We start from the raw sequence: 24,049 nt of genomic DNA, 5'->3' as shown, positions 1-24,049 counted from the left end.
TGATCTGAAGATTTGATAAGTATGTCAGGGATGATTTTTTCCCAAGGTGTTGATAAAAATGGTGAAAAGCACAAAATTAAGAACAGATCTCCAAGGCACTTTGATATTGATTACCTTGCAAATGGACAAGCCATTAATAACTATTCTTTGGGTCCTGTCACTAAATTATTTATAAAGGCATCCAATTATATTAGCCCATAATTTTCCTTGTCTACAAAGATAACATGAAAAATTTGTTAAAAACTTTGACACAGTTTCTCAAATATATAGAGAACTGAGCCAAATTTATAAGAATAAAAGCTATTTTCCAATTGATAAATGGTCAAAGTATGAGGAATAAGCAGTTTTCAGAAGAATAAATCAAAGCTATCAATATTCATATGAAAAAATACTTTTAATCACTATTGATTAGGCAAATGCAAATTAAAACAACCCAGAAGTACCACCTCATAGCTACCAAATTGGCTAACACGATAAAGAGGCAAAAGGCAAATGCTTGGGGGTATTTGAGAAAATTGGGCTACTATATGTACTGTTGGTGGAGTTGTGAACTGGTCCAACCATTCTGGAGAACAATTTGGAACTGTGCCTAAACGGCTATAAAATGTGGATATTCTTTGCTCCAACAATACCATTACTAGGTCCATATCCCAAAAAGATAAAAGGAAAAGGACCTATAAATAAATAAATATCAATAGCAGCTTTTTCTGTGGTATCAATGATTTGGAAATGGTTGAACAAGCTATGACATGTGGCTGGGATGGAATACTATTGTACTATAAAAAAATGATGAGCAGGATAGTTTCAAAAAAACCTGGGAAGACTGATACAAATATAAACTGATAGGAAATGAAATGAACAGAATCAGGAGAACATTGTTCATAGTAAAAGCATTATTATAATGATGATAAACTCTGAAAGACTTAGCTACTCTAATCAATGCAATGATCCAAACAATTTCAAAGGTCTAAGGATGAAAAAGCTATCCACTTCCAGAGAGAGAACTGATGAATTCTTGAGTGCAGAATGAAGCATACTTTTCTCATTTTCTTTACTTTAGAACTTGGCTAATATGGAAATATTTTGCAGGACTTCACATATATTGAGTATCCTACTAATTGCCTTTTCAATAAACTGGGGAAGGAATAGAAGGAGGAAGAGAATTTAGAACTCAAATTGTTTTAAAAAATGGCCCTAGGGGCAGCTAGGTGGCACAGTGGATAGAGCACCAGCCCTGGATTCAGGAGGACCTGAGTTCAAATCCGACCTCAGACACTTAACACTTACTAGCTGTGTGACCCTTGGCAAGTCACTTACCCCCAATTGCCTCACTAAAAAAAGAAAGAAAGAAAGAAAGAAAGAAAAATGGCCCTTAATGGCAAAAACAACTAACTAAATAGATGAATCAATCTTGGTGCAACCTCTATGTAGAATACCACGGATCTATCATTCTAATAACCCTGTCTCCCCCCCCCAAAGGGGGGTGGGGGTGGGGAGAGAGGAGAGACGGACATGAAGGTGGGCAAGGAAAACTGACCAGTTCTTACGTAACCATACCCGTTTCTTAGGATGAGCTTACTTCTCTAGATATAACATTTTAGAATTCAAGTCAAGGAGCAGCTAGGTGGTGCAGTGGATAAAGCACTGGCCCTGGATTCAGGAGGACCTGAGTTTGAATTCAGCCACAGACACTTGACACTTACTAGCTGTATGACCCTGGGCAAGTCACTTAACCCTCATTGCCCTGCTCCCCCCACCCCAAAGGAATTCAAGTCAAGCTCCTCTCATCCTCTACATTTCAAAGATAACTGACAGTAACTGAGTAATTACACACACCAGTTCCTTAAATTCTTGGAATTCAGTTTATCTGCGTCTAGTGAATGGAATTCATCAAGGGTACGCAGGTGCTGACAAACTATAATTGTACAAATCTTGAATTGAAACTCCCCATTAGTCATTTTTGTTGTTTTTTTAAAGTCTCAAGGTCAGTCCTTTGCAAAAGAAAACAAAGAAAAAACCCCAAAATAAACGAGTTGAGTAGGTCTGCCATTTCTCTATCTTGCATCATAATGACCTCATCCCTTTTCAAAAATTCCTCGTTACCCCAAAATAAATAAAAATAATAACAAAATATAAATCTCACAGAACTGTGACTAACACTGTGGCTGCTCCTTCCAACAATACAGATTATAAGAATAAGTCCTAGTTTTCAAATCAGATTATCTGGGTCTGGTGCCAGATCCGGCCTTCATTATCTGGGTGACACTTCAGCTTTCTGGGTTTAGTTATACTACAGGTAGCTGCTCAGCCCTGTGGCTTTGCCTGGGTTAGCTTTCTCCACACCTCCAGAATCTAGGACCCCAAGATCAGGGTCCAGTCAATCCCACCACCTTTAGAGTTCCCACTCTAACGCCTTGCTATCTTGATTGGTGACTGAGAGAATGAGAATGAACTTACTGACCTTCGCTATTTGGCTCCAAACCTAGGTCATCCTGACACCTGTCCAGATCATCCCTTGCCTTTCTTGTCCTTCCCCTGCACTTTCCACATTTACTCTGGACACAAATAATCAAATAACCAGTACCATTAGTTGTGGAAAGAGCATCTCAAGTTTACTGTCCTATGCCTCTCCTCACCATAACTGTAATTTCTCAGAAGAAAACTCCCTTTGTTGCACCACTCCCCTAAATGTGTCACTTTCCCTAATCAAAAGGTAAGCTCACTGAGGACAGGCACTCTCTGTTTTGGTGCAATGCCGGGCACATAACAAGTTAAGCTTTTTGTGAGGATGGCATAAAGATTAGGAAAGGCTTCATACAGAAGATAGCATCTGTGCAGTTTTGAACACAAACAAAAACACCACCCAAACTTCTGGCTGCTTCCAGTTTCACAAGGTTGTGAGAAAAGCGCTTTCTACATCTTAAAGATGCTCTCTCACATTTATATAAAATATGTGTGTATATGCATGCAAGAACACACATACTTGGGGAAAAATTAAAGAGTAAATTCTGGCTCCAGAATCAGACCCAAAGAATTAAAATAACTGATGAGAAATTCACTTGTATGCATTGTACTTCAGATTTACAAAATATGTTAAGTGGCTCTTAGAACTGTAACAAGGATTAAAGAAATATAGATTGCAGATGTATATGTGTGCTAAGAGGACAACAATTTGCACCAGATAGGTCTACAATTCCAGAGAAAGGAAACTGCTCAAAGAACAAGGGGTTGCCACTGAAAAAAAATGACCTTATTTAATAAAAAATATGCATTTTCCAGTACAATCCTTTTTTTTGAAATGTGCTACTACAGAATATGGAAATTCTCATTTTATGTGGTGTTCAAGTTTAGAATTAAATTTTTTGATGAGCAGGAGGAGTTCAGAGAAACCTGGAGGGTCTTACGTGAGCTGAGCAGAACCAGAAGAACATTGTACACAGTATCATCAACATTGAGTGTTGACCTACTGTGATGGACTATATTCTTCTCACCAATGCAATGGTACAGAAGAGTTCCAGGGAACTCATGATAGAAGAGGATATCTAAATCCAAGAAAAAAAAAAAAGAACTGTGGAGTATAAATGCTGAATGAACCATACTATTTCTTTTGTTTTTGGTGCTGTTGTTTTTTCTATTTTGAGGTTTTTCATCATTGCTCTGATTCTCTTATAACATGACTAATGCAGAAATAGGATTAATGTTATTATGTGTGTGTGTGTGTGTAGATATATCTATATCTATATAGATATATAGATCTAACCTACATCAGATTACCTGCTGTCTAGGGGAGGGGGGAGGTAGGGGAGGGAAGGAGAAAAATCTGAAATTGTAAAGGTTGTATAAACAAAAGTTGAGAACTATCTTTACGTGTAATGGAAAAAATAAAATACCTTATAATGTAAAATAAAATAAAATAAATTTTTTTAAAAAAATTAAATTTATATTTTCAAAAAGAAAAAGAAAAAAGGTCAAATTATTTTTCTCACACCATGACAAATCAAGCAGAAAGCACTGCTACTCTTTCCCCACAGATTTTAAGTGTTAGCACACAAGGAAGGATTTGTAGAACTGCAGAAACAGATGAGGGCTAAGATTGTCAAAAGATCAACAATTCCCACTTGTCACCAATGAGGAAAAGCTATTCACCTGCAAATGAACCCTATAAATGTCCTAAAAAAGGAGTTAAGAAATTCCAATTTTAATCTATATTCCCAGTTAATATCTTTTGCTGAAATACGATCTCTCCATGAATTTCTATAAGAGAGAGGAACCGGGGCAGCTAGGTGGCGCAGTGGATAGAGCACCGGCCCTGGATTCAGGAGGACCTGAGTTCAAATCCGGCCTCAGACACTTAACACTTACTAGCTGTGTGACCCTGGGCAAGTCACTTAACCCCAATTACCTCATCAATAAACAAAACAAAAACAAAACAAAGAGAGGAACCAACACACTAGTTCAGCTAGACATTGAGAAAGTTAAAAAAATGTCAACAAATTTCTAGGAAATCAGTCCACTAACTGCAACCTTTCATAGGGAAAAGGCTTCAGGATGAGCTAAGTCAAAGAAGAGAAAGGTCATAATCCTGCATATTAGAAACTTTGAAAGAAAATACTGACTGATTGGAATATAGTATGTAAATTTTTGTGTAACTTCTATAATGGATAATATTAATAATATTCCTTAAAAGCTAATTAAAAAGGACACACCCACAGAGCAATATACCTTGCTTTCTAGATTTCTGTTGTAGACTTTTGATGATGACTTTTTTTTTGGGGGGGGGGGGCAATTCGGGTTAAGTGACTTGCAACTTGCCCAAGGTCACACAGCTAGTAAGTGTTAACTGTCAGAGGCCGCATTTGAACTCAGGACCTCCTGACTCCAGGGCCAGTGCGCTATCCACTGCGCCATCTAGCTGCCCCAATACGACTCATTTTAATTTATTTTGGTTATAAATTCACAATATCCTAGCCACCATGAATTTGTAATTTCATCATAAAAGAAATCTCCAACATGGCATTTTAAAGTCTTAATTACCAAAAGAAGTATTCTATCTGGGCTTAAACTTCTAAGATAACAATGAAAAGTGATAATGAAATAATGTTCAAAGGGCAGGTGTGGATCTGCCCCTGAGATAATGCTAGCCCCTACAGAGATCTGAAGAACACAGATTTGTTTCTTGATAGCTTCTTGATCTACCAATCTCTCCTTTAAAAAGAAATTTAAAAATAAAGGATGTGGATAGATACAGAGCGTGTTATGTAAACAAGCAAAAGAGAGGTGACAGTCACCCTCAAAGCAGATAAGAGAACAGCAGTAGAAAAACCTTTGGGCAGTAAGTCACCAGGAAACAGGATTCTAAGAACAGGCTGTCTCCAACTACCCTACCCCAAACCTTTCAATTTCACTATAGCCCCAGTGACCCACTTAAGTATAACCAAAAGCAGTCACAAATTAGCTCATAACTGGTGGGCTTTAACTGATCTTTATGGAGACTTCTACTGGGCTCTAGGAAAAACACTACTGTAATTTAAAAAACACAAAACCTTTTAAAGTGAAGAAATAATTTCCTCATATAAACTATGGTAAATTCAAATTCTTAGAAGGTAGTCTAATTGTAAACTGCTTAAAATATGAGACTTGATTAAAGTTATAGGCCCCTTTTCAGAAATCTACTTAATAAAAGTCTAAGACTTGATATATCAGATAAAAAAATTTTATTACTCATTAGTTTTGAGAGAAATTAGGCATTACATGAGGCAGAGGTAAGGAAGAAGAGCATTACATACATGAGGTACAAGCTAGTGCAGAGGCAATGGGTCATAACATGAAGAGTCTCATGAAACAGCAAGTAATCCAATAAATGTCACTGAAATAGGAACCAACATTTGTATTATGTTATTAAATTTTTCCTATATAAGAAAATGATTAATTCTGAAATACAGAATAAAATATATCCCTCTCTTCATCCAAAGATGAGACTGGAAGGCAATGTGCAATGATATAATGCCAGAAGAGAGCAATGGGCTGGGAATCAGAAAATATGGGTTCCAGAGCTGGCTTGGTAGGTTTGTGATCACTGACACGTACATTCATCTCTAAAGCTTTAAGGTAACTCATATGAAAAGAGATGGGTTCTGGATTATTATTTCAAAGGTCAGAGGATTTAGATATAGGAGGTCTCTTAGAGATAATCCCTCAATGAAAAGTCTGTTTCTATGAAAGAAAGAAGAGCTAATAAACACTGGACTAAAACTAGAGGTACTGTAGGTTTAACAAGTCAGTTGCATATTGTTGCTAAGAGAAATTAGCTGGTTAATAACTGGTTAATAAGTTACTTTATTTGATATAAGAAATAGAAAACCAAGGAGGAAGGGCAATTCTTTACTCCTAGGAAAAGCAAACAAAACAGTGGCTAAATTTTTACCCTGATAACTTTTTTAAAGGAGGAGGTAGGGGATAACATGAAGGACACTGGTCTCTCTAAAAAAGTAAAAGCTAGGTACTGGTTTGTATAGAGAAATTTGGAAAAATAAGGAAGAGGAAAAGACACATGAACCTTCATAAGCAGTTTTCCAAACTGTGGGGTGAAGGGATGAAGGAATGTTAGAATTATCTACTATTTTCAAATATAATTCCTGAATATAACTACTTTTTCCCCAATTGAAAACAAAGTTTAAATCAAAGTCAATAAAAACAAGACTAATAGTAAAATCATTGCAACTGCAAGGACATGAAAGGAAGCCCACTACTGTCTAAATCATTCTCCTGCTTTCCTTACATGCCCAGAGAGGCTTCATTATGCAGGCTTGGGATTTTGAAGAGGGGATGGGGCCAGGAGTAGGTGGGAAAATGGTCATACTACTAGAAACTGTTACCTAGATGGAAGAAGATTCCCAGAGCAAGCTGGAAGATGGTGGCAAAAACCTGAAGCCTTTCTCCTACTGGTCCTAGGTACTTAGTACATTGCTAAGAAGGGGCTTCAAGAATCAGGGGGCTACCTAGTTCTGGTGTCTGCCCCCCCCCACCTTCCTTTGGAAGGCAGCAGGATTTAATCAAAAGGTGGTGGTTTTGGCAGCAGAAGACCTAGGTTTAAACCCTGGCTGTTATAAGCAAATCGCTTAACTTCTCTGGGCTCTGCCAAACTGTAAAATGAGTTTTTGAACTAGGTGATCTAGAAGGACTTACTACCTTAAGGAAAGTTATTAATGCTACTTTGGACTCTAAGGGTTTGATATTGTCCAGGATGGGTTGGCTTTTTTTTTCCCTGTAAAGAATAAGTAGAGGGGCAGCTAGGTGCACCGGCCCTGGATTCAGGAGGACCCAAATTCAAATCCAGCCTCAGACACTTAACACTTACTAGCTGTGTGACCCTGGGCAAGTCACTTAACCCCAATTGCCTCAAAAAAAAATAAATAAATAAAATAAGTAGAGGAAAAATCAATGTAAATCAATGAAAGCCTGATAAAAAATATGCAAGTCACTGGAATTCTACTTGTAAAAAATAGTTTCAAAGCCTTACCTTTCTTTATGTCAACTTCCATTGAGATAAAGTTCCATTTTACATGATTAGAATTGGAAGGGACCTTAGAAGACCACCTGGACAGTGCCTCAGCCTGAGAAGCAGAACTGAGATTCCAATCTAAGTCTGATTCCAAATATTCTTTTTATTACACGACACTATCTCGCTCTGTGTGTTGGTATAAATAAGTAGGAAATTTGTGGATTTAGGACTGGATGGGCTATAGCCAAGAACTGACACTGAATACATTTTATGACCGTGGACACACCTGACCATAATAAAAAGAGACTGAAAATCAGTGCTTTTAACAATAAAAAGGAATGAGATACCTTAAAAAAAAAAAAAAACCCAGTAAGTATTGAACAAACTGGAAAAGAGAAAAACACTGTATATGTGCAACTTTGATGGCAGGTAAGAGTTAGTTGTTTATTCCTAGTTATTTTAAAACACTGAGCATAAAAGGTCCTCTTCTACAGAGGCAGGCAGGCAGACACACAGACAGGCACACACACAGTTCTCATTTGACATAAATGGAAGGGAGGTAGGGGAGATAGGCAGAAAGAAGGGTATATGCTCATGGAGAGATGGGGCTGGCACATGGTTCAAGAAAATAAAGAGGCCAAGAACAGAGAAATGCTAACAGGAGGAGGAACATGTGAGGGCTAGGCCAGCCACATTGGAGCCTGACTGGAACTTAAAGGAAGAACATGCAGTCGAGTAAATATACATGTGGGAGGAAGACATGGACACAGACAAAAAAGTAACAGGTGACATTGGGGAGGGGGGGGGGGGCCCACAGGCGAGGAAGGATTAGAAGAGACGAGAGAAGGTGCCTGGACACATGGGCAGGTAGATGTAGTGAGACAAAGGTTTCTTCTCTTGGTACCAAAGGTATCAAACCAAGGATCTAATCTGTCTGGTTTTTCTGCTTTCACTTTTTTTTGGGGGTGGGTGGGGGGTGGGGGGTGAGGGAGGGGAGAAGAGAAGTACTTAGTTGAGGAGCAGGGAGAAGAAGAGGGAGAGAGAGAGAGTGTGCGCAAGCGCAAGAGCACACAGTATGATACAATAAAGCCAACATTAAATATTTTGGGGGGAAATGAAGATTTCTTTCAGAATTCTTTTATATAAGGTCCAATTTGTGTAATGTAAAATTGAGAACAGTGAGTATGTACATATGCATGTGTATGTATGTAATATAAAATGCTTTATGATAGAACAAAGGTCACTGTGTTTTCAGTAAGTTTAAATCAATCTAAGCTTTGGCTAGGTCTATTAAGCTGCAGAGGATTCTATGAAGGATTCAGATGTCAAACACATAACTGTGAACCACAACACTCCCAGACTGTGGCTGAACCAGTTAAAAACGTAATTGGTAAATAGTTAACAAAAATAAAAATGCAACAGAACATAGATAATGTTAATACATAGTTTTCTTAGTCAATATGAGGATCTCAAGGATCTGATCCTTAGGTACAGTTTGGTGGCCCATTTCTATTTGAGTTTCACACCACTGGAGAGATGAAGTACCTGTCACTGAAGAACCAATTTAACTAAATGCTGAGAAGTTAGACACCAAGGCTGCATGTACCTAGATGGCAAATCTACATGGATTCATTTAAGGACTTTAAAAGTGGTTCTACTTGGGAAGATTTATGCATCTAAAGGAAGTGTGGTGGTAAGAAAACACTGCAATGACTGTGGACTAACACTGCTTAATCTCTGTAAAAATTTCAAATACTCAGGTGCTCCAGCAGGCCCTTCTTCTAGATATCATCCTAAAACATGAGCAGGAAAGAAGATACCCAGACTTAAGATATAAATGTTCTAACTCTTATTTTTTGTCTTTCTTAAAAAACTTTTAATCATTCTATGAAGACCCAATTTGAAGAGATGATTCAAAGAGTCTGATATTAAGTAACAATTATGCTTCAAGCCCACCCTCCCACTCCCAAACCTAAACACATTAAATATAAGCTAGGTCACGTCTCTGCAAGTTTGCTGTTGAATTTCATTACATATTGATCTTTACTAGTTCTCCCATTTCATAGGCTCATGATTTTGGAGAAGGGACCTCAGAAGCCATCTAGCACAACTCCCGCACTTAACAGATAAAGAAACTGGGGCCCAGAAAAGTGAAGTGCTCTGTTCAAAGTCACACAAATGTTAAGCAGCTGAGCTCATATTTGAACCCATGACCTCATTCTCAAAATTCATTCACTTTCCCATTACATCATGCTACCTCTCATTCTGTATTCTCTCTATTCTAAATCAATAAGGCAAAAAAGAAATATCAAACTCACAAGAAGTCTTCTTGAGTATGGATAGAGTGATTAAAATTCAATTTCTGAGTTTTTTAGTTGTATATTTAAACTGAACAGGAAAAATCATTAATGTGAGAATCCCTAAAATCCTCACCTGTAGTTTACGTGCCATGGCTACTACCTCATGGTCAGGAGGGTTGTACTTGTAACAATTGGAAAACATCAATCGGACATCTGCAGAAAAATCCAGAGCATCTCTGTATTCCCGGGCCTCCAGTTTAGACTAGAAGGAAAAATGTTACAATTAATAGAATGCAAACACAGACAGAAAGACAGACACACACACACACACACACACACACACACACACACACACACACACACACACACACGAGATCACATGCGCCCTGGAAAGCTTTGAGGGAGTATGTCAGTTTCCAGCACATATTTAATATAGGCATGTGGAATGCCTATTAAGTTATATTGACAATTGATATTAGTAGTCTGCATTTGCATTTCCAGAAGAGGCAGTATCACTTGAAGAAGATACCTAGATTGGCAATAATCTGCCATATACTTACTCCGAAACTTTGTTCTGAGCTGCCCAGCACAGTAATGCTTTTGGCTAGCTACTTCCTGAAATATGGATGAATAGCGAGCACTACACAAGAACGACTGGGTTAGAAGTTAGAAAATGACCTCTACATCCTGGATTGGCCATTACCTACCTATCTGACTAAAGGCAAGTTCCTTTATCTTGCTGTGACTGTCTCTCCACCTATAAAACTGAAATAATGCTGTTCGTTGCAACAAAAACTCTCAAATCAGCAAGGATTTACGAGTATGGGCAAAGTCAAAGGAGCCACAGTATGTAAAAAGAAAATATACTTTGAAGAGGTTAACATAGTAGACTAGACTTGGAGTTACAAGGGACCTAAGTTTGAATCCTGGCTTTGACACTGACTTTTATGATTCAGGGCAAATTAAACCGCTTCTTTTCTTAACTGTAAAATGGACATTGCAAGAGAAGTGCTAGGCCAGCTTACAGGGCTTTTTAGAAGCTCTTTACATGTTGTAAAAGCACTAAGGAAATGTGAGCTATCTATGACATATTACTGAAGCACTATCAAAGTCAGTTCATCTCACGAAGAGATCAGAATAAAAAATTTCACCTTTCTGAATGTGCAGTATTCAAACAGAGATCAGCTATCCCAAATAGCCAGCAGGGGGAGCTGGCAGTTATAACAATAAAATATAAATGAAACTGGGCCAAACAAGCTACAAATGTCAAGGTGGAAAATTTCAGCAACTTTATGCATAACTGCAAGGACTAGAAAATGTCACTGGTGAACATTATTGCCACATTACTGAATTAGGCCAATCTAGGAAGGCTCCTGAGAACAAAAAATTCAAGTAATAGCAGAATTTGGCCAGAGATATGCAAACCTTTAAGTAATAGATCAACATTATTTGTGTAATTGCAGCTCTACTAAGAAAGAATTTCTCAACAGGTAAAAAACATAATTCTGGACCAATGAAATGCCTTCGTTCCAAGTTCCCAGTTCTCCCCACCCGAATAGTCTATATACTCTAATAACCTAAACAATTACTCACTTTGATTGTGCTCAGATCCATTGGGTGCTTGATGATATCACAATAATCGTGTAAGCCTAAGGCTTCTACATCCACAGGTTTATAGAAAGGCCAAGCATAGGCTGCATGTTTCTTGGCAAACATCTCCTTGATGATGCCAGTGCAATATTTTAATTGCTCTGACACTTTATTATTCTTCTCTACTGCATGCTGCTGGGAATCTGGGACGTCCTTCTTTGGAGGCTTCACTGGGCGACTGCTTTCCCGACGGGGGCCTAGCTTTGTAGATTTGGGTTCCGTGGGCAGTGAAGGTGATTCATGAATGGGGTCAATGGTGGTGGGTGTGGTGGTATCTGCTTTCCTCTTCACCCCCTTTTTTGTCTGTAACAATGTTAGAAATAGTCAATACAGGAGTCACTCTTACCCTACAGTTAAAAGCCCCTCTCCTCCTAGATGCTTTTCCATTTATCAGTCCTACTACAGCACTGCATGGTATGACACATCTCTGGGCACAGTTCTTTCAATATAAGATGTGAGATTCAGTACATGGGCCACAAAATGAGTTAAATCCCTAATATACTTAAATGATTTCCAAAGCAAGCACTGAATTACAGCTACCTTATACACTTTCATATGAAAGCTTTTAAAAAGTATACCTCTCAAAAATAAGATTTTACAAATTCTTTGGAATTTATAGCAGACCAGGTCTCTCTACTAGATTTAGGTATCATCTGTACATTTTTGGAATTACAAAACTTTGACAGCATAAACCCAATCTACTAAATTTGTCATTGTAAACTTCAAGACAGGTTCCTGAAATGATAAGAACACAATCTCTAAATTTCCTAATTTTACTTTCTAATAACTGAATAACAAGTCACACTCACCTTCACAGGCTGTGGGGCAGTTGCAATGATGGGAGGGTGTGTCTGAATTGGCTGAGGAGCTTGGGGTGGTGGGGGTGGTGGGGGAGGGGGTGGGGGTGGTGGAGTTTGAAGTGTCTGGGTAGGCACCACTGTCATTACTGGAGTCTGGATGATAAGATCAGGGGTTACAGCAGGAAAGGAATGAGTCGTTTGTACAGGCGGAAGATTCTGCTGAGGGGTCTGTGTTTGGGGTGGGGTTGATGCTTGAGTTGTGTTTGGTACCACTGAGGCTCCAGGTTTTGATGTCACTGTCAAAGATAAAGGAAAAAAAATGGTCATATGCAATTGACAGGACATATAATTTTGGGTTGTAGGTGTGGAAAAAAAGATAAACAAATAATATACTAAAAATAAGCAGTACTTAATATGGTGGTACTATACAAAAATTACTGAAATGCAGCCTTACACCTCTAACTTTCTCAGTATACCCCAAACAGCAACAAAATGCATCATACATGATTTTACAAAAGTTTATGTCCAAGTATGTGACTGCCCCTCCAGGACATTCACTACTTCTCAATGATCGTAACTTTCCCTAAGGTTATTTCATAGAATTATCCTTTCATGCTACTTGAGATCTAGACTGTAAGAGCACAGAGTATACTGTGCCCAAAAATGTTTGATTTGTATATAAAGAAATAACCTGGGGCAGCTAGGTGGCACAGTAGATAGAGCACCAGCCCTGGAGTCAGGAGTACCTGAGTTCAAATGAGGCCTCAGACACTTAACACTTACTAGCTGTATGACCCTGGGCAAGTCACTTAACCCCAATTGCCTCACCAAAAAGAAAAAAAAAGAAACATCCTGCATACTTTCACACAAAGTTGGCATTTTGAAAAACACTCCTGAATCAGTTGTATGATGAAAGGTCCCAAATAAAAAAGCCAGTAACTTTTGCAGGAATTTCTGCAGAGTGATAAGTCACAATTTTGTAAGGCTGTGCTTGTCTACAAACTGTGGTAGAAAGAAAATTTTGGGAGGAATCAATCAACAGCTATTTATTAAGTACTTACTATAGGCACTGGGCTAGTAAGAGAGTATAAAGACAAAATCAAACAATTCCTGATTTCAAAGACTTAACATTCATTTCAGTTTAGTTTGATGGTTATAACAAAAGAACCCAATTAAGAATGGAGTTTCCTCTGGCAATTAACATAGTTTTTGTTATTAAAACTTAATTAGGAGTCTATTCACGAATCTATACTTATACTTGTCTTCCCTGGTAGGCAGAAGAGTAAGCTCCTTGATGGCAAGGACCTACTACAGCATCTTCTACACAATAATTGTGTAATTAAGTTTGTTGAATGCAAAACTTTAAAGGTAATGATGTCCCTTTACGTTGGTAAAAGCTTTTAATTAAGAGCTTTACCTGGGGAAAATGAAAGGAAATGGGTAATATCCACATTTTTATATTGAATAAAAAAGACACGACAAACAATTTAGTTCCAATTTATGTAAACCAGTTCCATAGGTAGACATATGGAATAAAACTCTCCATTAGTCATGCTAGGGAGAAAAGGCTAATTCTCCTAACTCCTGGAAAATTATGAAATGCTCCTTTACCCAAGCTTATGCTACCCTAGTTTTAGAATTGTAGGATACAGAATCAACTGTATCCATGTGCGCACATACACATATAAAGTCAACATATAATGGCAAAAGAGTCTGTTTTTGTCATTCCTATAATCTGTTTTTTGATGTTCCAGTTGCACCTCAACCATGCAGTTCATTCTAATGCACCTCCATCTAAATATTTCAAAGAACAGAGTTGAATTCAAAAGGGAAAAACATATGATTGTTGAATAAAATATATTCCAATCTCCCTTGGATTTAAAATTTCAAAAATGTTACTTTTTATTGGTTGGGGCAAAACAAAAGCAACAATTTAAAAAACAACTTTCATATATAATCAAGAACTAAAATCAACAATTTAAAATACTCTTTGCCTCCAGGTGAACTTTTGAGTTTTGAGGTAAGCCAGCATGGAGTACCAAAGCAAATAGGGGAAAAGATTAATATACATGAGTGCATATTTACAAATTTAAAAACAAAACAAAACCCCCATAAAACTAGGTTTAATAAATTAGGGAGCTCCAATTTTATTTTGACCTGTAGCTCATTATTTGGTCGTAGGAGATTCTAGCAGTCTGTCAAAAATAGCATAATACCAACCAAAGATTGATAAGTAGATTAAATGTTAATGGTGGGGGCAGCTAGGTGGCGCAGTAGATAGAGCACCGGCCCTGGAGTCAGGAGTACCTGAGTTCAAATCTGGCCTCAGACACTTAACACTTACTAGCTGTGTGACCCTGGGCAAGTCGCTTAACACCAATTGCCTCACTAAAAAAAAAAAAAATTAATGGTGGAAAGTGACACAAATTTGGCCAATCTCTCAATTTAACAATAATATATATATATTTTTTCCTTTTTCTTTATTGGACAATAATATATTTTTTGAAAAAAATTTGTAGGTGCAATGAGAGCACCAAAATCATTGTTCAGTCCCAAGAATTTTAAAAAGAGAGAAGATTTCAAGGGCAATAATTATGTTTATTTTGGGGTAACAAATTTCCCTCAAGCGTTTGGCACTGAAAATACTCCAGAACTCCTTCAAAGAATCCCTCCTAACCCTCCCCCACCCCCCCCATTTAACTGTGTAAAGCATAATAGAAAAAAAAAGATAGAGGAAACAGATGGGCTATTTTTCCAATTCTTATGACTGAAATGGGTCACAGATTGCCAAAAGCACTAGACTTTCCAGTTTTCCACATAGAACAAGGGGCATTATTGGAATGACTGTTAGATGTGTAATGTGAGGTCGCTCCTGGAGCAAAGAAGGGAGTGTCTGAGGTGGTCAGCACCAGTTACTCTACCTGCTTCTTTCCTCCCACGTCCTCTTCCTTTTGCCTGGACTATTACGATTTCAGTTTCTTCTGGGGGCAATTCAGAGATTTTCTGCAAGAAGAGCTTCTCTAGAGCTTCTGCCATTAAGACTATGTCATCTCCTGGCTGGATTAACGAGACACATATGGTGAGTGAGTCAGGCAGCACTGTCCACACCATAGCAAACCAAGTGACAGCTCCGTACCCAGCACTCCAATGTGTACAGCCCCAATATCCAGCACCCTACACTGCTGCTTTTCTAAACATTGTGCAGTAACATTTTTCAAATAGGAACCCCAAGTTAAGAAACTCTTTTTCTTTTCTTAATTGTCCTATTTAGGGTTCTTACTAAGGCCATCAGCCTATCATTGTAGTTCATGTCTGTGCCCTTTCTTCATCTGTGACTCTGAAGAGTGGTTCTAGATGAGAAGATGTAACTCACTTGGTATAACTGAGAAATGAACTTGCAGTTTCAAGATCTGGGTTCAAGTTCTACCACTAACATTTGCTAGTGTAGAACCTTAGGAAAGTCACTTCCCTTTTTAGAAGGCTCGGGTTCCTCTTCTGTATAACAAGGGATTGGACCATATGAGTTTCAATGTCTCTTTCAACTTCAGTGATAAGTGCTAAACAGTAATGTTTCTCTGGTATATATTTACTATCTTAGCACAGATACCAAAGTCTATGGTTCTCAATCTGGTAATTTTGCAATCATATGACTTTAAATCTGTAACAAGCAGTTCTGAAAAAACTAAGAGGCACTTACTTTATGTCTCTCACAGAGTTTAAAAATAATACTGGGGTGTGTGTGGGGGGGAGGGGGGAGAGGGGTAGGAGAACATGACTATTTACCAGTGTAGAGAAAGATTTTCAGTGGGGACTATTTTCAAATACCATAGATCAAGCAAACCCACCTCCCTAACTCTTCTTGAAAAGGAGACTACCAAAAGTAGAGTGCAGGAGTTTTCCCCAATAAATCCTGAAATGAAATGAAATTTAAATGGGCAGTTTCATTTCTCTGGCAGGAAGGAATTGAGTTTCCTGCTTTATTGATGGACTACACTGACAAGTAAATTATTAAAAAATGGTCAGTTCTATAGGAATTGTAATAATCTGTAGGAAAGATTCATCTCAAAGACTGCTAGAAATTCTGCTTCAGCACCCCTGCTCTTTCTCTGCTTAAGCTCTTTTCTGTTAAATCACTTATTAGAAAGACAGCATTTTAAAGAGCAATTCTGGATACATTACATTGTCTAAATGAAATATATTTCAAAGAACACTAGATAAGGAGTCAGACAGCCTAGGTTCCAATCCTCTCCCTGTCATTTACAAGCTTATGTGGCCATGGGCAAATCATTTCACTTTTCTGAGATTAACTTTATTAACTTGTTAAATGAAGGAGTTGAACTAGGGCATCTCTAAGCTTACTTCCAGTTCTAAATCTTAGATTCTATCATTTTAAAGTTTTATCAGTATTCCTCTTAGCATCAGCCTAACAGTAATGGGGTGGAATCAGAACTGAAAGGGCATCAGAACATACACACAGACTATAATTAAAACATACCAAATATAACCCTACCCTAGAAGATACCCAAAATCAAAGGAATCACATTAAAATTTATTTTAAATACTTAACATCTTTCTGCCTATTGTGCTAAGAAGGACGATTTGAATGAACCTGTGAGATCAGTGGTTAAGCCCTTAGTAATCCTGTCTCCTGATATAATAAAGAAAATGAACCCACAAAGAAACCCAAGGAACAAACCTCTCTATAGGATGAAATGGAAGTGACAATGGACCCAGAGATTCCATCAGAAAATAGCCATGGAGATCCTACCTTATTGTAGATGTAACAATTTGTAAACATCGTGTTAAAGTCCTGGATACATTCATGAGCATTCCAGTAGTAGTTATTCTCCAGGCGCTTCTTGATTGTTCCCATGTCCATAGGCGTTTTGATAATTTTATAATAATCCTGGTGGATATAAAAAGATATAAATGTCAATGCAACATAAAGTACAGGTTATTCTGGTTATACTTCCTAGTCTATCGATGCCCATTCTGAGTGGCCTATGTTGAAATCCCTAGGAAAAGGAGGGGAGGAAAGAATAGTTTGGGTGGGAGAAATTATGAGGACAGATTCTATGTTTGTTTTGTTTCTGTTTGTCTGTTTTGTGGGGCAATGAGAGTTAAGTGACTTGCCCAAGGTCACATACCTACTAAGTGTCAAGTGTCTGAGATCACATTTGAACTCAGGTCCTCCTGAATCCAGGGCTGGTGCTTTATTCACTATGCCTCCTAGCTGTCCTCTATGTTTATTTTTATAACATTTCAGCATATTCAAGAATGAAGAATGCTTCTCCTGTGTTTTTGACTCAAATACAGCTAACTTGAAGGGAGATTAGATCTTTGCTGACTCCACTTTGAAAATAATGGTACTACCTAATGCTGACTTTCCACAATCATTTTTTTCCTAAAGGAACCCTTTAATGATTATACATGTCTCTGTAGGAAAACACAGAAACTACTCCAAACCAGCAGTCAAGTAGAGTGAAAAGAGCATGACATCTGAACTCTAAGAGAAGCCTTAGTTTGAATTTCATCTCCAATATTTACTAGTTTGATAGGTCACTTCAACTCTAGTTTAGAGTGGTTTGTCATTTCCTTCTCCAGGTTATTTTACAAATGAAGAAACTGAGGTAAACATGGGTAAGTGACTTGCTCAGCATCACATGGCTAGTGTCTGAGGCCAAACTTCCTGACTGCAGGGTGCTCTACCAACTTGCCACCTAGCTAGCTGCCCCTCTCAGATATCAATGACCCATGTATTCATTTGTTTTGCTTGACTATAATTACTTATTACTAGAGACTAGAGAAGTGGTAGAAAGTTAAAGTCATTTCTTTTATAAAAGTATGAATAAAATAATTTTTAGATCGCACGGAGAGTGTTGTTACAGAGATGGAGATATTTGGAGATAAAAGGGACAGGAATTTCAAGTAAGGAGACACAAGGAGTGAGTATTTGTAGGATGGTGAGAAACCCGGCTTGACTGCAGTTCAGTCTACATGTTGGTTAGCAACAGAAAAGTTTAGATAAATAATAAAGATTATAGGCAACTATTAGAAGTTGGGCTTTATTTCTAATTTTATAAGAAAAGGGAAGCTAGAGAATGTGACTAACTGCTTTAAAATGCATTAAAAAGTACTCTCCTACCTTTGGGAACACATGAAATATTAAAGTTATAGAATGCTTTACTTAACGCTTTCTAGAATCTGATAGAGACCAACAATGGAAAGCCTACAGAGAATTGAAGACAACGAATTACTTGCTGAGAGAATTGGAACAGGAAGGTTATTCATATATGGTTTGGAGGTCAACAAGTTCAGTTTCCTAATTTTATTAATATGAAAACTGGTATCTAAAAGAGCAAACTGGCTTTCTCAAGGTATTAAGAAGCAGAATTGAAATCCGAGTCTTCTGACCCCAAATCTAGTGTTCTTTCCAAAATACCGCACAGCATCATGTTTATAAGTGAAGCATCAAAAATATTACATATTTTTCTTACAGAAACCATAAAGTAAGTAGTGTTATAATTAACATCTTATAGGTAACATAACAGAGGCCTAAACAGGGGAAGTGACTTGTTAAAGGATGCATGGCTTGGGGCAGCTAGGTGGGGCAGTGGATAGAGCACCGGCCCTGGAGTCAGGAGGACCTGAGTTCAAATCCGGCCTCAGACACTTAGCATGTACTAGCTGAGTGACCCTGGGCAAGTCACTTAAAATCCCAATTGCCTCACAAAAAAAAAAAAAAAAAAAGAATGCATGGCTTTAACATGGTAAAGCTACAAGTGAAACCAAGATCTGAATAAGTCTAAGACTCTATAATTCCAGATGTTCCAGTAACTTAACTCTCTTGGCATCTAATCTAAATCATCTATCACAGGAACTTTAGTTTTAGCATTCTATGATGATACATGTACAAACCACACACACACACACACACACACAAACACAGAGTAAACTAACCTCAATTATATTAGAACCTCACTCCAGTAGAATTTAGCTCACAACAGAATTTGGTTATGTTAGACGTACTAAACATTCACTTAGCTGGAGATTTTACCCAGAGGATTTCATTTGTACAAGATGACATCTGAGTTCCCTTCTAACTATGAACTAACTCAACTGTAGTTGAGTCTGTTCATGCATGCATGCGTGTGTTAGAGAGACAGAGACAGAGACAGAGAGAGACAAAGAGAATATAAATATAAAGAGAAGAGAGGTTAGATAAGGGTTGGGTAAGCTAGAATAAATAGTAAAGATGATAACTTTTTTAAAAATGAGAAAAGCAGAAACTGTTAGGGAAGAATTCTTAACCCCTTAGGGGATAGGGGCAACAGTAAAAGGTTATATATACCTATATACCCAGAGTTGCATAAAAATTTCTCAGGTGAAAAGGGGTTGCAAGTGGGAAAAGTTTATGTCCTGCTTTAGAGTACATGAAATTCAAGAGCTTTTGTAGAACCAAAATAAGTAACTAGGATAAGAAGGGAAGAGGTCAACTAGGAAAAATTATTTTGCATCAAAAATAGGTGGTCTAGGGACAGCTAGGTGGCCCAGTGGATAGAGCACTGGCCCTGGAGTCAGGAGTACCCGAGTTCAAATACGGCCTCATACACTTAACACTTACTAGCTGTGTGACCCTGGGCAAGTCACTTACCCCTCACAAAAAAAAAGAAGGTGGTCTGGCTTTAAACACACACACCCAGAAATATAAGATCAAAAGTCATTTCCCCAATAGAAATGATCAAAGGATATGATCAGCAAAAGAAGCACAATCTATTAACAACCATGACAGAATGCTCCAAAAATCACTAACAATAAGAGAAATGTAAATCAAAACCACCCCATACTTATCTAATTGACAGATATAACAAAAAAGAAGTCAGGTGCTAGAAAGGGATATGGAAAGATAAGTACACTAATGCATTTTGGTAATTGGTACAACCATTCTGGAAAACATAATTGTAATTAGAAGTCCTTTTTATTGTAGCAAGGAGCTACATGTATAAAGTATAGATAGCAAAGTTAATTAAGTTTCCCCCCCCTCCCCACTGCGAACGAAGATGTGAAAATCAAAATTGTTATGTTGCTCAATGACAGCTATAGTTCCAATCAAAGGATGGTAGATTTGGTATAAGTGAAGAGCTATTTAAGATGATATCTTGGGGCAGCTAGGTGGCGCAGTGGATAAAGCACCGGCCCTGGATTCAGGAGTACCTGAGTTCAAATCCGGCCTCAGACACTTACTAGCTGTGTGACCCTGGGCAAGTCACTTAACCCCCATTGCCCTGCTTTAAAAAAAAAAAAAAAGATGATATCTAGGGGACAGCTAGGTGGTGCAGTGGATAAAGCACTGGCCCTGGATTCAGGAAGACCTGAGTAATCTGACCTCAGATACTTAACACTTACTAGCTGTGGGACCCTGGCCAAGTCACTTAACCCCCACTACCCCCCCCCAAATTAAATAAAAAGATGATAACTGAAAATTGGATTTGAATTTCTGGACCATGGCTTAAAATACTGGAAAGATAGAATTATTGTATGGAAGAATAGACCACCTAACTGAAGCAGTACAAATATAATTAAAGGAACTTTGAACTTAAAAGGAGGGAGAAAGGGAACTAAAGTGTAAGCAATAAAGGTAAAGAAATAAAGTCTAAATAAAATCCATGGCCTCATACTATACACAAATGCACATAATTAATTGTAACAAACAAGGTGAAATAAATCCTATTGCAAAGAACTGAATTTAACTTCATTGGGTGGGACAGCTAGATGGCACAGTGGATAAGGCATCAGCCCTGGATTCAGGAGGCCCTGAGTTCAAATCCAGCCTCAGACACTTGACACTTAATAGCTGTGTGACCCAGGGGCAAGTCATTTAACCCTCATCGCCCAGCAAAGCAAAACAAAACAAAACAAAACAAAACAAAACTTCATTGGGTATTGCTAAAATTTAACCCACAAATGGAGTTTGGCTAGAGAAAGAAAGAAATGAGAGGAGGGCCAGGAGGGAGCAGGAATGGAGGTGGGAAAGGGGAGGGGATCACGAGTAGCACTATAGACTACAGAGTTAAGTTATGCTCCTTTCAATAAATCCAGAAACAGGAGTAGGGAAGCATGATAGAAAAAACTGAGGTAAAGATTAATGGAAGTAGAAACAATGTTACTGTCAGAGTAACACCCAGAAAGAAGAAAGAAATAGGAGTTCAGGAAACAGATTACAAACCTGTCATGGAAGCATGTTATAGTAGTGACAGGGTTATTTCAATTATCAAGACGGCTGCTGGAACTCTCTGTACGAAAGCAAAGGAGCTACTATTTCTTAATTTGTTTTAATGATTATTTATTTCTTCAAAAATGGAGGAAGGAGAACAGTTATCTTAGATCAGATTCTGACCAACAATGAAATGGTTGCCAGGAAGGAAATAATGGGAACCTTGAGGTTGACAACTCTATCTTAGAATCTGTGATACGGAAGAAAGTCCAGTTATCTGACAACGCATGCTAGTTTTTAGGATAGGTTTCATAGAAAAGAGTACAAGTAAGATTTAATGACCTGGGGGGCAGCTAGGTGGCACAGTAGATAGAGCACTGGCCCTGGAGTCAGGAGAACCTGAGTTCAAATCCCGCCTCAGACACTTAATGCTTAGTAGCTGTGTGACCCTGGGCAAGTCACTTAACCCCAATTGCCTAACTATAAAAAAAGAAAAAGAAAAAGAAAAAAGATCTAATATCTAAAACTCAGTAATTTTACAGGGAAAGTCAGTTAAGGGCACAATCTTGAAAGAGGAAATGAAATCTGAAGTCATAAAGAAAAACAATGATGAATTAGGAAAAAAGGGGCCAATTTGATATACAGGAAATTCACTCACCAACTCAAATTTTTAATAGATGAGTAAAGTTAGGTAACAAATTCAAATCCAGCCCCTGTACAAATGACTTAACTTTTATCAACTGTAAAATGGAGACAATAATAGCATCTATTTACTAGGGTTTTTGTGAAGCTAAAATGAGATGATATTTATAAAGTGCTTAGCTTTAGCCTACAAAGTAGGCACTTAATAACTGCTTGTCTGCTCATCCCTATTCCCCGAACTAGATATTTAAACCTTGATATCCCCATGGCATCTCAAATTCAAACATCTTTCTTTCCACCAACACAAACCCATCCTTCCAAAATCTGCTGTTTTGATAGAGAACCACCACCTTTCATTTACCCTACACACACAACCTTCACATTATCCTTAACTCTTCATTCTTCCTCACCACATATATTCAATTGATCACTAAATCTTGTCACATTCTACCTATATTCCCCCAACCCCATCTTATTTTCTTCTCTAGTCACAAATCCAGCACCCATGTTCAAGCCTTATCACCTCTCACCTAGACTATGGTAAGAGCTTCTTCAGTCTTAAAACTTTTCCCTAATTCATCCTCTGTACAGCTGTCAAACATAATTTTGTTAAGGCCCAAGTCTGACCACTGTCACTTCCCCACACAAAAAACTCCAACACCTCCCTATTATCCCTATATCCAAATAGCCTTTCACAACCTGGCCCCAAACTGCTTTTCCAGTCTTTGTTTCACTTCTCTTCTCACACTCTTATAGTCTAGCCAAACTGACTTGTTGCTGTTCCTCACCTACGCTATTTCATCCCCTCTCTCCATGCTATTGAACTGAATTTTCCCATGTTTGGAATCCCACTCCCACCCCCGGCCCGTTTTAAAAATCCTTGTTTCCTTCAAAATTCTGCTGAAGTGATATCTTTCCCAGAAGGCCCCCATTCCTGGTGCTATCCTTGTCATAAATTTTCCTAGAATTTATGTCTTTTAAAATGTCATTATCAGGGGCAGCTAGGTGGCACAGTGGATAAAGGACGGACCCTGGATTCAGGAGGACCTGAGTTCAAATACGGCCTCAGACACTTGACACTTAACTGTGTGACCCTGGGCAAGTCACTTAACTCTCATTCCCCTGCAGCAAAAAAAAAAAAAAAAAAAAGTAATTATGGGGGCAGCTAGGTAGTGCAGTGGATAAAGCACTGGCCCTGGATTCAGGAGGACCTGAGTTCAAATCCGACCTCAGACACTAGCTGTGTGACCCTGGGCAACTGACTTAACCCTCATTGCCCTGCCCCTGCCCCCAAATGTAATTATCAACAATCACAAACCTCTCAGGACATGAAGAACATTCAAGAAACTGCAAACTTCTTATCAAATAATGATTTTAGTGGTTTTTTGTTTTGTTTTTTGGTATGTATATATAGTCAATTCTCAAAATTGTTATTAGCTATGTTCTGAAATGACTCTAAACATTAAATTAGGGAAAACCGAATCATTGCTCCTAAGGAAAACAAAGCGTTTGATTCCTGCAAGCCTCTGGTCATATTTACCTTAGTACACACATCTTCACATGTAGATTGATGAATTCCAGCTTCCTTTTTCTGTATGTACTATACTGTTTATTCATTAACACTGAACTCAAGTCAATAGCACTATAACTCATGCTTGAATGAAACTTAACTAACACATATTTTATCCATAAGGCACATCACAGCCTTCTTGTGTTGAAGAACACTAGACAGCACTTCAGCACTACAACTGGGGGCCATTTAGACAGGAAAATCCCAACAAAAAGCAAAAAAGGTGGAAGATTTAAAACTAAATAGATGGCAAAAAAAAGAGATTTGTTTACAAAATTAAAGAGCTAAAACCAGAAGGCAGAGTGTCATCTTATTTGAACATGGTAAGGAACATGTAGTCAGTTGACTCCGATTTTTCCCTGCTCTGTGCAT

General features: G+C 38.0%; 1 protein-coding gene across 1 annotated transcript in view; it reads right to left on the bottom strand.

Moving 5' to 3' along the window:
* BRD4 (bromodomain containing 4) overlaps positions 1-24,049 on the bottom strand; it is a 91,567-nt gene that overhangs the window by 63,179 nt on the left and 4,339 nt on the right. Inside the window, 5 exon segments of the mRNA XM_043988886.1 lie at positions 9,935-10,063; positions 11,395-11,754; positions 12,261-12,547; positions 15,173-15,308; positions 17,020-17,157. Of these exon segments, the coding sequence (XP_043844821.1) occupies positions 9,935-10,063; positions 11,395-11,754; positions 12,261-12,547; positions 15,173-15,308; positions 17,020-17,157 (1,050 nt within the window).

The sequence above is a fragment of the Dromiciops gliroides genome, chromosome 1 (genome assembly GCF_019393635.1).
Source record: "Dromiciops gliroides isolate mDroGli1 chromosome 1, mDroGli1.pri, whole genome shotgun sequence".
Classification (NCBI taxonomy): Eukaryota; Metazoa; Chordata; class Mammalia; order Microbiotheria; family Microbiotheriidae; genus Dromiciops; species Dromiciops gliroides.
The sequence above is the reverse complement of the archived record's forward strand: the minus strand, read 5'-3'. Positions and strand labels throughout refer to the sequence as shown.